This window comes from Priapulus caudatus, unplaced genomic scaffold (assembly GCF_000485595.1).
Source record: "Priapulus caudatus unplaced genomic scaffold, Priapulus_caudatus-5.0.1 Scaffold1071, whole genome shotgun sequence".
Classification (NCBI taxonomy): domain Eukaryota; kingdom Metazoa; phylum Priapulida; class Priapulimorpha; order Priapulimorphida; family Priapulidae; genus Priapulus; species Priapulus caudatus.
The window spans coordinates 43,560-60,634 of record NW_014578132.1 but is presented as its reverse complement, the minus strand read 5'-3'; the positions used below and the strand labels follow the sequence as shown (position 1 = coordinate 60,634).

Sequence of the window (17,075 nt, the reverse complement as noted above, 5' to 3'; positions counted from 1 at the left end):
TATATATGTTTATTATATTTACACGCACATTCTCGCTATATATAATATGTATTCATTGCAATTATCAGCCAGTATGCGTTCTGTTTTTGCTAGCTTCGTGGATATGTACGAGGTGGCCAAGTGGAGCGAGCTGGTGCTGGTGCTGTTAGGCTGCCTCATAGTCGTCCTCTCCTTCAAGCTGCTATCCTTCCTTAACGACATACGCGCCACGAGACGCTACCTGCAGTACGTCGAAAGCTGCGTGCGCGCGTCGCTCTACCCTGTCATGGCGACGCTCGTCATCATGGCCGCCTTCACGTTCGCGTTCTTCACGCTCTTCAGCGCAAACTTCGCGCGCATGCGGCGCGTCAGTGACGTCATCCTCACGCTGCTCGCGTTCATGCTGGGCGGCTACACGCGCATGAAGGAAGACTTCGACGACAGCGCGGCGGCGAGGCTGGCGCTGAGCGCCTTCTGCGTGTCCGTCTACTTCCTCTGTTTCCTCTTCATCCGCTCAGCCGTCATCATCGCCGTCCGCGACACGCGCGTCTCGCTCAACATCTCCAACTACCTCTGCGGGGCGGCGCCGCTGCCGCTACGCTGGCGACAACTGTTCCGTATCGACGCCGACAGAGATACGACGTTGGCTGAGAAGAAAAAGAAGCCGAAGCATCCTGACCGGCGTCTGTCGGCCGTCGATCGTCAGCGCATGCGCAGCGCGCGAGAAGCGCACGCGCAGTGCGTCGTCACGTTAGAGCGCTTCGAGACGGCGCTTGATCATCTGCTTGCTTACGTCACGACGCTCGTCGAAGGCGACCATCTGCGGAGAGTGCGCATCGCGCGGGCAGTGGCAGCACAACATAGCCAGAAGTAGCGCACTCACGAACACACGTGAGCATGTGTGTGCGTGCGTGCGTGTGCGTGCGTGCGTGCATACGCCTAAGTACGTACGTATGTATTTGTTGAGTAATAGGCCTATATATAATATATATTCTACAGCGGACGTTTTTAAGGACTTTCATAATATGTATAGCTAAATGGGATTGCGTAGCGTTATTTATTGTATTTAAAGTCTATTATTGGCATCACTTGTACAACATGTAAAGAAAATATCGGCCAATATATATTGACAAATGTGTAGGTAATAAGGGCCTTACGTTGTTTTATGGGAAATGAGTAAGAAATAAAACCGAGTGATAATATTAATGTTTATATTAGATCATAGTCCGTCAGAAACCACGCAATTTCTCAGTATGTATTCAGGAATATAATATTTGTATATATATATATATATATATATATATATATCTCATTACAGTCGGGTTCATGTATACGTGTGTATATAATATTTATAGTCGGAATACATTAATTTTCAATTAAGAAAATTATTATCAATTCACTATTACTGTCTTTGTTCTGAAAAGAGTAGGCAGTTTTGAGTTTTGCAAATAAGCTCTTCATATAGCAATGTCAATCATACACAAACAAACGCACATAATCACTATCAGAAGATGGATATATTCGAAAATGATCTATATATTAGTGGGGCCACTGATCTATATATAACTATATATATATAACTGGGCTATATATATCAATATATATAGATCAGTGACTGAGTGAGTGAGACGAGCAATAATAAATGGATAATAATAATATAATAAATGGATTCTGTTCTGCGCTTGTAGATGGCGCCTATTCCATTATATTCTTCGTGTGAATGTGATTGGACGATGAGCAGTGTTTTGGTTCTGCTAGTGATTCGGAATCAGGCGGCTGCTATGATAGAGATTCAGAGGTTAATATTCGTCTTTATTGCTGTTTAATATACTATTTACGTGTATTGCGACGGTTAGAATAGCATATCACACTGGTATGACCGGTAACTTTTTTTACACCGCCCGCCGGCCTACAGTGCAGTGCATGTAATTTGTAAACAAACCGAGATTATAGAAACATGGCGCTGCGGCACGTGATACCACATAACCAATCCCAATCCGTTTCACTCTTGCGTCACACCGCTCACTTCTTCACAGTCTGTTTACGTGCGAACGAAGCTAGTCTTGTCGCATTGGGTTTCTTCCTCTCTTCATCTACTTCGTATACGTATCGTAGACATTGTGGTTTCCACATTAACAATCCAAATAGTGTAGCCATCACTACAGATGTCTAAGAGGTGTGAATATCCATAGTTTCTGTCTCGGTGCGAACCGATGCAAGATACGTAGTCGTAGACTAGCCAGGCCCATGTCAGTACTGTAACTGTACGAGTACACTGTATAGTGTACACTACCACTAGCTACTACTGCTGTGTTAGATAATTAGTCATTTCTTTACTAATACTACTACTAGGCGTAGTAATTTTATAGTAACTAGTTTCGCCGTGTTGAAAATACAACGTAATCGTTCATTATAGGGCATAAACACTTTGTTTAAGCTGAGGTAGAGATTTTGGTACAAGTAGCGTTTACACACCCATGTCGTGAGTTTGGTTAGGGTTAGGGTTAGGGTTTTTAAACCTGGGGTTGTCAAATAGGAATTGGCTGAGATTTTTCCCAGTGTCCTGATGTTAGGTAAGAGGATTGTGAACATATGGGAACCTCCATTTGGTTCATAATTTGAGAGCAGAGGCTGCAGACGACATGGACACATTTTCTTACTTGACGTTTAATAAAGGCATAATAGGCCCATCGATTATGCAATTTTAACGAATGCTAGAGTAACTGGCACCTTGTGTAGTTAATAAGTACATTACCTTATAGCCAAACGCGTATTAGTTTGTCCAATATCACTGCTGGTTACTAAGAAATGTCTAATTGAAATCCGCAGTCCACGAAATCAGTTGACTGACTTGTTTACAGTTTGTTTCGAAACCGCATTTACTTCGCCAAGCGGGTGTGATACAGATTATATAGTCCACGACATTTTCGAGCATGCCAAAACCTACAGCACGCACGGATGATTTTCGCGTCGGGGGCGTACAATGCTACGATTAGTACAGGTACCGTCACTGTATACGTAATCAGCAGCTCTGAGATTGTAATGAAAGTGGAATCCACGTACGATCACGGACGCTCGTGATAATGAAGTAGGCCTGTGTTGGGGGCCACGCTATGGGAGGATCGCCGGATAACCACGGCCACAGACTAAACATGGAAAGCAGCGGCACTACGCGTATTTGAGTATATTGGTCAACCGAATACACCTGTGTCCTGAAATTGAAGACATGTGGGTACCCCGTAGTCATTTAGCACCCACGGTTATTTACTGGTGGCCTCAATACCAGATTACACCCAGGAGATTACATTTCTACTAGCTCATTATCGTAATAAAGCATCCCCGAGACAACAAATTCTCTGCTAAACACCGCGTAAGCAACATATGACGTTGCCTAACGAATTCGAGGCTATTTTGCCTGGCAACTCAATTTAGACGTTGGGCGCCAGATCTACCAGATTTACGATTTCAATTAGACATTTTTCTTTCAGTAATTAGGCAGTGATATTTGGACAACATAATACGCGTTTGACTATAAGGTAATGTACTTATTAAAGGTCAGTTCTTTAGCTATTCGTCAACATAGTCAATGGGCCTATTATGCCTTTAACGCATTACAATGTGACCTCGGTAGGAATATAATGCAGGATGGAAAATCTATCAAATATAATAAATTATATAAAAGTCACAATTAAGCTGCAGGATAGTACAGCACATTAGATTGATCAATGATGTGTGCAGTGAGATGAAAAAGAATCCTATGCAATACTTTTGGATTGACTATGTTTTCATCAATACATGTATTATAGGCTATATGTCACAAATTCTGATGCAAAGGAATCTGCAAATGAACGTAGGAAACATTACACGTGTTCGATTGTAATAACTTGCAAATGTACCCAGACACAGGGCTCGAATTAAGCGACGAGAAGGGCAAGGCAATTTTTTTAGGGCATGTGAGAAATCGCCTTGAATTTTCTCTAAAATAGAAAGGCACCAAGGCAACTCTCAAAATTTGAGAAGGGCACCAAGGCACTTTTGTAAAATAAAAGAAAACTCATAACAAATTAGTACATCAACATCGTCTTGCTTTTAATGTACAAAACAATATGCCCCCATGTAAGCTTACACCGTAACACGTACCGACCGCTGTACCCACCTCTGTTAATGGAAGTACAGTAACAAGAAATTTTACATGCCCGCTATCAGGAGCAAATAAATATCCGATGCTGTTATTATTCCCTCCTGCGACTATCGGTTTTTATCTCATCATTTCAACTACAGCATGCACGCGCACGTGTTATGTTGATTCGACTAAAAACGAAACTAGGGCAGTAGATTAAAGGGCACCGACGGCAATTACACAAACGGGCAAGGCAGGTGACTGCCGTTGGTCGGGTTGGATTTTCAGGGGCAGTACGGCGATTGATGGGGGCACCGACGGCAATTGCCGTCGGTGCCGTCGGTTAATTCGAGCCCTGCCCAGACAAAATGGCATTTATGCTTTTTTACCCCAACAAAAATGTGGATACTGACGAAATCGAGTTGGAATTAAGTAGCAACTCAATACCCCAGTCAAAAAATGTATAATTTCTAGCTCTGAAAATAGATCAGCAGTCAACATAGAATGATCATACTGACTACATAGTAGACAAGATAAGTACAGGAATGTGCTTTCTTATGTAGATACGGGAACAACTACACACAAACACTAAGCTGCAATTATACTGATCACTAGGTGTGCGTGCGTGCGAGCGTGCGAGCTCGTGCGTGTAGTATGTGCGCACGCGTGCCTGCATATATATGCAATAAAAATTTAATAATAATAATAATAATAAAAATTGGAGAGAAACTGTTGAGCGAAATGAAAAATTATTGGATGTAGTAATGAAGAAACCACTTATATCAGCACTAGCTCATCTACAGTATGTGATGCTAAAGCTGCAGAAAGCTCATTTTCGAGGCTGGGTACTGGGAAGTCTATTATAAGTCTATTAGCCAAGGAAGTCTATTCATGTAGCTGACATTTTCTCAAGAATCCCCGTATATGTCCCAAAATGGTTGCTTGCACATTGAGCATGGGTATGTTCGTGATTGTAGGCGGTAGAGGTTGCTCTCTTGTTCAACGGACCCTGAGTGACACGTGACGAGGACGACAAGATGATGGAGGAGACTGACTTGCCGCTAGTGCAGCAGGACAACTGTGATGATCACGAAGAGGAGGATTTTGATGATATGGACCGCCCCCTTGAGCGTTGGGCACCTCTTGGAGCAGCCATGCCCGACTGGGAGGGCGAACAGAGGTTGGTATTATGGCACCACTATAGGGTGCACTAGCAGGGTGCACATATTAGTTTTGGGGCAATGCAACTGTTGATTTTGGTTTAATCAAAAATCTTATGGGACCAGGGTAAGTTGGTGCGGGCATAAGCGCAAGCTTTTTCTTCAAAGAAGGATTGTCAAGGCAAATGTTTACAACACATGTTATACAAGACAAAGAGGAATGAGTATGCAACATAGAGGCAAACCAGGTAGCAGGGTGCGTAATTAACGGGAGTCCGGAGTCAAATACTCCCTGATTTGACATATGCAGGAGTCTGTGTGACTCCCTGAAAATTCTGCCATACTAACTAGTTCGTTCCAGAGCACGGCCTCGCGGAATTACCGTATTTTTCTGCTAATGCCCCAGTCACACATACACGACGCACGGCGCACTGAAAATTAATCAAAAAATGGAAAATAGATCAGTGCGTCGTTGTGCGCCCAACTTTTGTCAGGATTTGGGAGAAGCTAGCGAGTTGACAACGAATGCACAGCGTGTTGCTAGCGCACGGAACGAATGGTCCGCGCATGCACCGCACATTCAACGCACAGCCAGCGAACGGTCAGGTCAGCGAGCGAACGGGTCAGGGATATGGTGTTGTGAGGCACCCTCCACCCATAGGACATTGAGTGATACTTGTTCCCAGAGGCAAGATGCCGCAGAGTGAGGGCAAGCTTCAGGCCAGGGTCGAGGGCATCTCTGTAAATTATATTTACAAATATATATTATTTATTATTATAATATTATTATATAATACTTATTATTATATATTATTTGTTCAAGCAGTTATATTCTGCTTGGTGATGCTCGGACCCATTCTGGTTAGCAGCTCGTCGAACATCCGCATGAAGTTCTTGAAGGCTGCCTGGTCTTCGTTACGAAGTTCAACAAGTAGCTGCCTGGTCATACAGGCCAAACCGTCGTCGCCTACCGATCCACGGTCAGACCCAGAACCTCCGTTGACCTCTTCTCTTTCTCCTTATCCTGATGACATGGACTTGGTAAAGTGCCAGTTCCATGAGGTTCTGCTGATGTTGGAGAACGGCGATTTCGTATTGTAGTCGCAGCCTGTCGGGATCCTCCATCTTCTGAGGTGGTTCTTCTAGACGCGATCAGCAGGAATCTCTGTCATCACCCATGAGAGTCGGAGGAGAAGTAATGATGAGGAGGTGGGGCGGGACCTGTTTATATACCCCATGGCTACACGCTAGGAACACACTAGAAGAATGCTGGGCGTGCTATAAACTCGTTCAGCACGCCCATATTCGCTGCATGTTCACTAGACATGGGTTAGAAGCACGCTAGGTGTGCGCTAGGTGTTCGCTACACCTCAGCCGACGAACATACAACGAATACCCATCGTGTGCTCCGCGTGGGTCTGGCGTTGGTCCAGCGCGCTCTGCGCGTGTCTGGCATCCTTCTGGCGTGTACATTCATGCGTCGAGCTCCGCGCACAATTTTGTGCATGCACAAAAATCCCGACGCGCACGAGCGAATGACAACGAATGCATAGCGTTGGTCCAGCGCGCTCGCCGAACGAGTAACGAATGCGGACGCACACCCAGCGAACGACAACGCACTGGCCAAAATTGCTAATTTTTTAGTGCGCGGGTCGTGCGTCGTGTATGTGTGACTGGGCCTTAATGTCCAAAGAAAATTTGGCAGAATCTAAAAAATAAGCACATGCGTAATTGTTAATATCTTTAATTTTGAACCTCAGACTGCGGACTCCCTTATTTTGCTGCGAACTCCCTCTTTTTGAGGGTAGGGAGTCCGTTGGACTCCCGTGTTTAAAAGATAATTTCTACCCCTGAGATAGGCTGACCACAGTGGGTTATTTCCTTGGATGTCAATTTTCAGAGGCATGATGGAATGTAAGGAGGGCAACCACAGTACTCGATATCAATGTTGTTGCGAAATTAAAACTCTGTTATAAACAAAAGTTGCTTCTCCTCCTCTTCCTCTCTCTAGTGTGTGGCTGAATACTCCCCCTTTCAGCTGTTTCCTGATGGCGAATTTCTTCGTAATTTTAACCTTATATAGAAGTTACTCTCCTCCTCACACCCTAATTCCAGTAACTAGGCAGATGGTGACACAATTTTTGTTTTGTAGTCATGTTAGTGAGCTGGACAGGTTGTGTCACCTGGAGGATGAGCAAGAGGAACTAAATCAATCGCTGCTCTCTCTGACAACACATTTCGGACAAGTCCAGTTCCGGTTAAAACAGATCATTTCTGCATCACCAGAGGAAATAGAGGTAATTTATGCAAGATGATTAGTATCGTGGGTATCCTGGCAGATAATACACCTTAATTAAATGTAGAATTGCCAACATTATAAGAATAATCCCTATTGCGATCATAGATTGTACCTAATATGACTAAAAAGAACATTAGTGATGAAAATATTACAGAATGTTAAGGATTCATGTTCTATATATATAGTGGTGTTCATACAAAGTATAACGCACTTATAACAGCAAGAAATTAATAAGGCAAAATGGAGAGAATATTAGAGAATATTACTCACGTTTTTGGCAATCTTCAGTGGAGAAAATCTGGGTTACAAAGGTAACATTTGTTCTTAATCCAGAGACTGCTGAAGGAACTTGAGGAATTTGCATTTCGGGGTTGTCCTGACACGCGCGGCATTGCTGTCATACATCCGGACCAAGACACTGTTGACATGGTTAGTAACAATAGTTTGCAGGGCACGAAATTAAGATTTTTTGCACTGGCCCAGAGGGCTGGTAACAGTAATTTTTACCAGCCCTCACCATAATTTACCAGCTTTCACAAATTTGTTTGTGAAATCCATGTCATGGTTCACGCTTGCATTCTCGATTTCAAATTTGTAAAATGTTGATAAGTTATGGCGTAATAACCTTCAGGTAAAACAGTAATGTAGACTATTTGCTATAAATAATGTAGGCTATAAATAAAAATGTAGGTACTCGCTAACGCGGCTGAAACCACCGGCTCGGAGGGCCGGTGTTTTGCCAATGTTACCGGCCCTCCAAATAATTTGCCGGCATATGTAAACGCTCACAAACACCTCATTCTTGTTCTAGAATGAAAAGGAACATGAAAGTAGGATAGCTGAGCAGAGGAAGAAACAGTTGGCACTAATAGAACAGCTTAAACAGCAGCTTCAAGATTTGGAGAACTATGCGTACCAGGTAATGTTTTTGCTACTTCATGCCTGACACCAAGTAATATCGACTACCTCATGTCCCAATAATACCAGGTATGTTTGATATCTGATGTCCTACACCAGGTAATATTTGCTACCTGGTGTATTACAGTAGGTAATGGTTGCTATCTGATGCTTCACACTAGGTAATATTTGCAACTGACATGTCTAACACCACAACTTCATACAAGTGTAAAGTATGACAATACCTGGAAAGAGTTTGTGTTTTGTAAAGGTGTGCTCAATGTCAAGCAGTTACCATGCACCTTCATTGATCACATTTACCACACTCCCCACTATGTTCTATGCAAAAGTATACACACAAAATGTTTGCCTGTGACAGGATTTGTATCTCAAGGGCTATGTCTTTTTTTATTAATTAGTGTATGATTAATCACCTTCAGACAGGAGATGCAGGCATGCCCCAGAACATGGTAATGGAGAAACAAAGAGTCATTATAGATGAGCTTAAGCAGAAGCTGAAGCTTGACATGGAAAACATGGAGCAGTTGGACACTGAACAGCTGAAACAGAAAGTCAACATGGCCGTGTCACAGGTGCATACACACATAGCTTTGTGTTATTTTTTTATTTATTTAAACAGTGTAACACCATTACGTCTGAAGATGTGTGTACAAAGTGTTGATTGTTGTCAGTAAAGTATATCATTAAAGAACGCATTTAATTAAATAACATGTTACTTATCATTATTCTATCATTTGCTGCCAGTTAAACAAAAACTTTCTGTCAACTAAAGCTAGCTATATCTGTCAAAAACTTCCATTAACTGCTAAAATATAAAAATCATTACAGTTCAAAACTATTTATGAAATTGTTCAATTAATTAGGTAAAGTTTCAGTATTATCAAATAGGTTGCAAATGTTATTATTTTTCACAGTCAAATTACAGTTAAATCTCTATATAGTGGTAACTTGAGGAAGACCCATAAAGTGTCCTTTATAGGTATGTGTCTGTCCATTCTTTAGAGGTAGTTTCATTGTATAACTGTCACTCAAGGGAAATACCAAAAGTGTTCTTTGTAGATGGCTGTTTATTATGTAGACGTGTATACTATTGCATTTTTCACTGTATAAGCAAATGCATTAACAAGTACCATTTTTATTTTGTTTTTAGATTGTCAATCCAGCAAAAGCAAAAGAACAGCTAGTCTCACAACTGAAAACACAGATTATAGACCTGGAGCGATTCATCGAATTCCTGCAAAGTACTTTAAGATATTATCCATTACGATTTTGAATTCACCTTTGGAAATTCTGTCACAATCTTATTGATCTTGCATGTTTTTCTCTATTAATGTGGTAGACTATAATCTTAAATGATGGCTAATGATAAAAAGGCTATTAGTTTGTGATATAATTTTGTAAAATACAAATAGTAAATGAATATTTTGCTCAACTTTTTGCCTTGTTACAGAAGAGGCTGAGCGTTCACAAGTAGAGTACAGATGCACCTGCCCTGCAAAGGTAAATCTGATTTAAATGCACCCCCCCATTAATCTTCACCTTAGCTATACCTAACCCCAAGATTCTTGACCCAGACTCCCCCTACCCTAACCCCAATCCTTACCCCTAATCCTAACATAAAAATAAGCTCACTGGCTGCCCTCTGACTAGAACATTTCTACCTCATTGACCAGATGACCCTAACGTGTTATGTGTGTGTATTCACTCACACCCGTGCAGTTACGTCGGTGACTGTGATGTGACGTTCTTGTGTTAATAGGGCAATGAGTCTGACGGGACGTGCTGCATGGTGCATAACCGCTCTCCGCGTCATCGCCTCGGCCGCGAGGCCGACTCTCAAAAGGTAGGGAAGAGAGAGAGAGACGAGGAGATGAGAGCGCGAGAGAGGAGGAAGAGAGAGAGAGAGAGAGACGAGAGAGGGAGGGGGAAAAAGAGCAGAGAGTGATTTTAGAAGAGAGCGATAAGAGAGAGAGAGAGAGACGAGAAAGAGAGAGTGAGCGCGAGAAAAGAGAGAGAGAAAGAAGAGAGAGATGAGAGAGATGAGAGCAGAGAGAGAGAAGAGGGTGACCATGACGAAAAGAGATCAAGAAAGACAACGGACAGAAGGAAGCCAGCAGAGACGACGAGGGCAGAGTGAGTGTGAGCGACGCGAGCCAGAGATGGAGGGAGAGACGAGAGCGTTGAAGCGGAAGACGAGCAACAAGAGAGAGAGGCAGAGAGAGAGAGAGCGAGCGAGAGAGAGAGGTTGACGAGCGCAGAGAGAGAGGAGAGAGAGCTGAGCGCGCGTAAGGAAGAGATTTAGCACAGCGAGAGAGGAAGAGAGAAGTATATGAGAGACAACGGAGGAGAGACGCGAACGCGGCCGATGGAGGGCTGCGCTCTGATTCCGTTTGCCCCTTGGAGTTTAGCATCAGAAACTCTGCCGTATCAGGTGAGTGCTGTCGCTCTGCGGCACTTGTTTTAGTATACAATTTGTGTCAACAATAAGCAATGATTATATGAATGAGAGATTGATATATTTCCATGCAGCATGTTAACGAACGCACAGCGAAGATGGTCAAAAGAATGAAGAACATACTGCAGATGCTGCTTGTCAATCAGTTTGGCTGTGCAAGCATGAACAACTTCAGGAAAAACGAGCTGAAGAAAACTACGAAAGGAAACCACTGGGGGTAATACATACAATACTGGCTATATGTCGACTCCAAATTCTGAACTCCTTAAAAACCAAATCTTCATTAAACCAGGGGATTTTTTTTGAAGTCCCACACCATCTGAGACGTGTAAGATATGCATAGGCCCTCTAGCAGTCTAGGAACCGAACTATATGCACAGTCCCGAATGTGGTCGGTATTGGGAGAGTTGACTGTATGCATATAAGAGATGCATCAATACACTAGGCTCATGATTTGATACGTATTGCGATACACAAACAGAAAGAGAGATATTGTAGTTTATAGGCTGTGATAAATTTGTCATACCATGTATGAAATAATATGGACGCATCCTATCAGTTATCGTATTGTTGGCCACTGTATCGTGATTCACTGATATATCGGTGAATCGTTACACCTAATATATATATATATTACAATATAACCTGAATAATCTAACTATATTAGCTCTGGTGTGATATATTCGATATGCGATGAAACAGTTTTAGCACTTAATTTTGATGAAAGGATACCTACTGCCCCTTTCTTCATCAATATTTATCAAATTGTATTGAAGCCTTATTCCATGGCCCATTATGACAGGTTTAACAGTAAAATGACGTGCACAAATGGACATAACATTTTGTGGGGGTCATGAAAAGTTTCCAGAAATTTTGTGGATTTAAATGCATTCCTGCAGAAATTAGAAAGCTACGAAATGACAATAATTGATCGACTTGCACAGAGCAGGGTTGTGCAGAGACTTAGTGGTGTTTGTCTTAAACGTTATATCTGTATGGTGCATATAAATGTTTGTTGTCATGGTGACAGGGACATGCGTGCACGATTGGAGCTTGCTGTTGACTATGTTATTCAGCTCACGTCTGCACAGGAACAACACGCAGACAGCGACTACACAAGTGATGACGATGTGAGAATCCTCGTTAAGCATCTCGAATAATGTATTTGTGTGTGTGTGTGCGTGAGTGTGTGACTGTGTGTGTGTGTGTGTGCGTGAGCGTGTGACTGTGTGCATGCGTGGAAATGTACATGCGTTTATGCTAGTGTATCTGTGCATGCGTGTGTGCGTGCGCTCGTGTGTGTGCGTGCGCTCGTGTGTGTGCGTGCACTCGTGTGTGTGCGTGCGCGCGTGTGTGTGTGTGTGTGTGTGCACATGTGAATGTGCTGCCTGGTCAACAGGTCACCATCTTCGTTTCAGGCGCCAGCATATGTGTGCAATGAGGCTCTGGTGTCAGCGGTGAGGAAGGACCTAGCTGGAGCCATCCGTGATCTAATGCAACATGGACTCATGGAGGTAATCATATAAATAATACTAGCATTGTATTTAAATATATTCATTGATTTATAACCAGTATTGTTTCAGTGCAGAGGACGAGAGGCATTTATACTCTGCTTTCTTTGTCCTCTGTATAAAATGCATGTGTTGTTGACCCAGTTTCAAGCGCTTTTTCATAGTCACTCTGGCGCCACAGTCATGTGCATACATATGCACCTAACCACACGCATCTACATATTGTTACATACACATGCATACATATTCATATAGATACACACATACATATACACTTACATATACATGCTGTTATGTGCAAACATGGTTGGTAATGATTGCCACAGTTTCCGTGGGTTTTACATTTATGCACCTGCTGCATCTAGATCGGACAGAGTAGAAGTCTTGTGCCATTTGTTAGCTGCGCTCATCGACCGACTGCTGAGCTGAAGGCCATGCATGCGTGGGAGTTGCTCCTCAAATATTATGAGCTGAAGGTATGAAAGTAACGACAGGCACTTGGAACATTTCACAGAGTTCTATAAACACTATAAAGTAATACTGTTAACATCTATATAGGATAGATAGAGTGTAGTTATAGAATGGTATGGTATGGTACCAGGAGTGTATAATATAGAGATGAGTATGACTCGCTCGAAACACAAGAAATTCAACATTTCCATGCCCTAATTTACCTATGATTTAGTGGTATGTATGGTATTGTTTATTGGATGGTATGGCATAGTATGGTTGTATAGGTATGTTCATGTAAATACTATGATTACTAATTCATAATTTTAGAAATGTTAAATATGAATTTCATGATGATATTACGAGTGAAGAATGTTATGTGTTTGGTTACTACTATATGTACCATACTAAAGCAATATATAGGTACCAATGTATCACTGGTGATTGAATAGGCTAACAGATAAGTTACGATGCTGCTTTCTTTCAGGATGGTCCAGAATATAATGCGACACCTGCAAGAAAGCTCTCTCAAAGTTTTGACTTGTCTGTGGTAGGTGGCACCGCCATCACATCTAAGCAGGTAAAGGAACAAGAATCGTGTACCGGGGAGAAATACACATTTTTCCGGAAATAGCCGAACGGTAGTGGGGCGCAACTTGGGGATCGCTCGGGTCCATAATACACATGTGTACACATGTATACGCATTGTGAACCCTAATCCTAACCCTAATCCTAACCTAACCCTAACCAGAAAAATAAAAAAAATAAAAAAATAAAAAATAAACAGATGGGATTCGAACCAACGACCTTTCAGATGTAACGCACGTGCTCTACGAGCTCGGCTATTCAGCATTATTGAAAATAGCATATGAAATATGCTAAATAAGCAAATACCCTGGTATGTAAAATGTGTATTTCTCCCTGGTGCAAAAATCAAGGAACAAGACATCATGTGGCATGAAAATGAAGTGAACACAGTAGTACTACAAGTTATACCCGGGTTACCAACAAATAGTTGATTCTAAATTTTCTTTTTCCAATTCGATTATTTAGAATTTGGAACATTTAATAAAAAAGATGCTTCTTAGTTCTATCTGAAAATAATGTGATTACTGAGAATCACTATATTTGGGCTAGTAACGTATTAGTGTGCCATTGCTGGTGCAAATTGTCATTTTGGTATCAAACATATTTGATGTTATAGTTATAGTATATAGTCAACAGGTAGTATTTGTCTCATCAAGGTTCTTCTGTATTTTGTTCAGTTCCAAAAAATGGTCTTGATTTATTCCATTGATGAATATTTGCTGGCAGATGCTGCTTGGAGCCATTGACAATGTCCTGGCAAGCCACATGCCCTATAAACGCAGCATGGATTCGCAATTCAAAGCATTCATTTGTGCTGCGCTCAAGTAAGTCATGTGGAATTCAGCTCTGAATTTTATGCTTCTGAGTGCAGTGTTACCACAACACACTTCTTCTGTGATGTGTGATGTCTGATCTTCTTCTGTGATGGCACCACCATCTCTGATGTGTGATGTCTGATCTTCTTCTGTGATGGCACAACCATCTCTGATGTGTGATGTCTGATCTTCTGTGATTTTCTGTCATACACAATGCACCCGTATCCTCTGCTCTACATTTACAGCTGTCACTTATGATTGAGTTTTGCGCTTTCAGTGCAAAGAAGCTGGTCGTGTGGTTGCGGTTGCTCTTCAGGACTCAGTATCTCACCAATAACTTTTACCAACCATGGAGCTATGTGACAAAAACAGGTATGTTCGTGTACTTGTGTGTGTGCATGCGCGTGTGCGTGTGTGTGTGTGTGTGCGTGCGTGCGTGCGTGCGTGCGTGCGTGCGTGCGTGCGTGCGTGCGTGCGTGCGTGTGTGTGTAATAGAGACATTACTGGACTGGGCATTGGAAAGCCTGTGTACTATTTTGCTTTTCTGACATGTTCATTGACATTAAAACAAATGATATAGAACTGTGCAGGGTTAACCTTTATCTATTACTACTATCTATTAAGTGTATACATAGTGGTTGCATTTTGACAGGGTTTGAGGATGCCTTCAGATTATTGCAGAAACTATCCACCATTGACTTCAATCTGCCAACAGACCTTGCAGTCCGCCAATTCCAAAACATCAAACACGCCTTCTAAACTGCTTGAGGATTAGGAGAGAATGAGTAGAGGAGGTTCATGCAGCTTCTGGTGCTGTGTGGTTTCCAGCCTCAACACTGATGAGCTGTCAAATGATGACTAGCAAAGTAGCAATATGAATATTTGCATCCAGCGTCTCCCATACCATGCGGTATTAATCCCAGCGATTAGCGTAGAATAGTTCATGTATGAAAACGTGACTGCACATTGAAATCGGCGTATACTGCTTCGTTACCATTACAGGGAGTTCCATGTACAGGGAGTTCCTGTACAACACGTTTTGTAGTGTAGTAGTGCTAGAGTTAAGCAAGATCGGATTAAGTTGAAATATTGTCTAGAATGGCACACCATTGCAGTCAAATCAAAATAGTATTGAGAGGTAGAGCCGCAGGCATATCAAGTGTGGGATAGTAATTTATTAATCCTTGGGTGTTTTGGTGTCTGCGTACATACACGCATATGCGCATGTTTGCATGTGTGTGCATGTATGCATGCACTTGCATAAGAGCAAGCGTGAGTACTCGAGTACTTGTTATTATTACACCAATATGGTACGTTAGGATATGTGACCTAAAACAGCACAAATATTAAGAAGTCATTGCCTAGTAAATATGAGGCAATTACAAACATTACCGGTAGATTGATGTTAAGATTCTTAACATATGGAACATTCCAGCAGGAATATCTAATAAACAGGCGTGTGATTCGAACAAAACATTCAACATCTACCAGCCCACTTTTGCCCACGATTAATATAAAATCATGGCTAGATAAAAAAAAATATGCCTCAAGGTTTGCATAGTACATTGAAACAGAGTGATGACTATAACCGGGTTTCATATCTTTGAAGATTAAGCAGTAAATTCAGCAGGAAGATCAAGGTAACAGTAGAATTTTCCAATGCAATATTATACGTTCATAACGCTTACAATTTTTTCATCAAAGATAAGGAATCCAGGAATAGTAGTTGCTCTATTTAATTGTACTAGGCACACTTGAAGGTATATTTTATTTATGTACACTTGATAAATTGTGAAAAAATACGGTCTGGAACATGTTGATTTTTTGGTTTTTATTGTGTAATGCTCCTGTGTTTAATTGTTAGGTATTCCTGCTACCATTATGTGCATAACTACATTTTTATGTGTTAATGCTAATGTGGAAATTGGGGTTATGTAAAGTATTTTTGGCCAGATGTGCAATATTGTGAATGTAAGAGAATCAACTAATAGCAGTGGTGAAATATCATTATATTTTCTCCCTATATATAGCACGAAAGAGTAGGTGCGATGTATGTGTGACACTGAGTAAATCTTGTATGGCCTTAAGTTAATTTATTATGTTTCACTATATTTTCATATACATTATTTGCCAGTACAACAGTCATTTTGCCCAATCATTATATAATTATTTACAATATGAATATATTTACTGAAAGATTCGCTTAATTTTATTTAATTTATTCTATTAAATTGAAGTAGTTGGCAAACAATCTCGTTGCGGATAAACTGGAAAAGTGATTGGTTGCACATGTCATTTGACATGGTGATATCAAACCCTTATTGACACTTCTATTATGTATTCTCTGGAAATATACTAAACATATTTCATGAAATATTTCTGTACATTTGTTATGTCATCATCGCATACTAATTAGCACTTGCGTAGCATGGTCGCAGCTAGGGGCTAGGGTGGCAGATTAAAATGCGTCATTGCTTCATGCTTTATGCACGTGTGTAAACCACATGTACCTACCAGCGAGCACATAGCCAAAGAGATCATTCAGCCATGATTTGGTTAGTTGCTAGATAAAAGAATGTAACCCAACATTGTATCTAATTGTATCTACTCTTGTATCGAGGAGGTTTGACATTCAGACCATAGATATCTAATATATACACTGTATACATTTATACAATGTATGTACACAGGGGCACGCACGCACGCACGCGCACATACATATATATATAATTATATACAGGGACGTAACCAGACATTTTTGATGGTACGCAAAATAGCAC

The 17,075-nt window shown here is 41.5% G+C and overlaps 1 protein-coding gene across 3 annotated transcripts; it reads left to right on the top strand.

Moving 5' to 3' along the window:
* The first annotated feature begins 1,610 nt into the window (after positions 1-1,610).
* On the top strand, positions 1,611-16,669 carry LOC106815235 (RUN domain-containing protein 1-like). Of its 3 annotated transcripts, none has more exons than XM_014819669.1 (17): positions 1,611-1,777; positions 5,077-5,279; positions 7,412-7,556; positions 7,892-7,987; positions 8,370-8,477; positions 8,896-9,048; positions 9,627-9,717; positions 9,927-9,976; positions 10,236-10,319; positions 11,006-11,148; positions 11,962-12,061; positions 12,350-12,445; positions 12,808-12,918; positions 13,380-13,472; positions 14,207-14,304; positions 14,573-14,667; positions 14,948-16,669. In XM_014819669.1, the coding sequence occupies exons 2-17, from the start codon at positions 5,137-5,139 to the stop codon at positions 15,052-15,054; spliced, it is 1,713 nt and encodes a 570-aa protein (XP_014675155.1). In that variant the 5' UTR covers positions 1,611-1,777; positions 5,077-5,136; the 3' UTR covers positions 15,055-16,669. The 3 variants fall into 3 exon arrangements, with proteins under 3 accessions (XP_014675155.1, XP_014675154.1, XP_014675156.1); XM_014819668.1 differs by lacking the exon at positions 1,611-1,777 and adding an exon at positions 2,006-2,155; XM_014819670.1 differs by lacking the exons at positions 1,611-1,777; positions 11,006-11,148; positions 11,962-12,061 and adding an exon at positions 2,006-2,155.
* Positions 16,670-17,075: the final 406 nt, after the last annotated feature.

What these genes read in the sequence shown, in the direction of transcription:
- LOC106815235 (XM_014819669.1), top strand. Translation starts at nt 5,137, where the DNA reads ATGATGGAGGAGACTGACTTGCCGCTAGTGCAGCAGGACAACTGTGAT. An exon ending in CATCACCAGAGGAAATAGAG is followed by an intron (nt 7,557 to 7,891) that starts GTAATTTATGCA and finishes TTCTTAATCCAG; the next exon opens with AGACTGCTGAAGGAACTTGA. An exon ending in ACCAAGACACTGTTGACATG is followed by an intron (nt 7,988 to 8,369) that starts GTTAGTAACAAT and finishes TTCTTGTTCTAG; the next exon opens with AATGAAAAGGAACATGAAAG.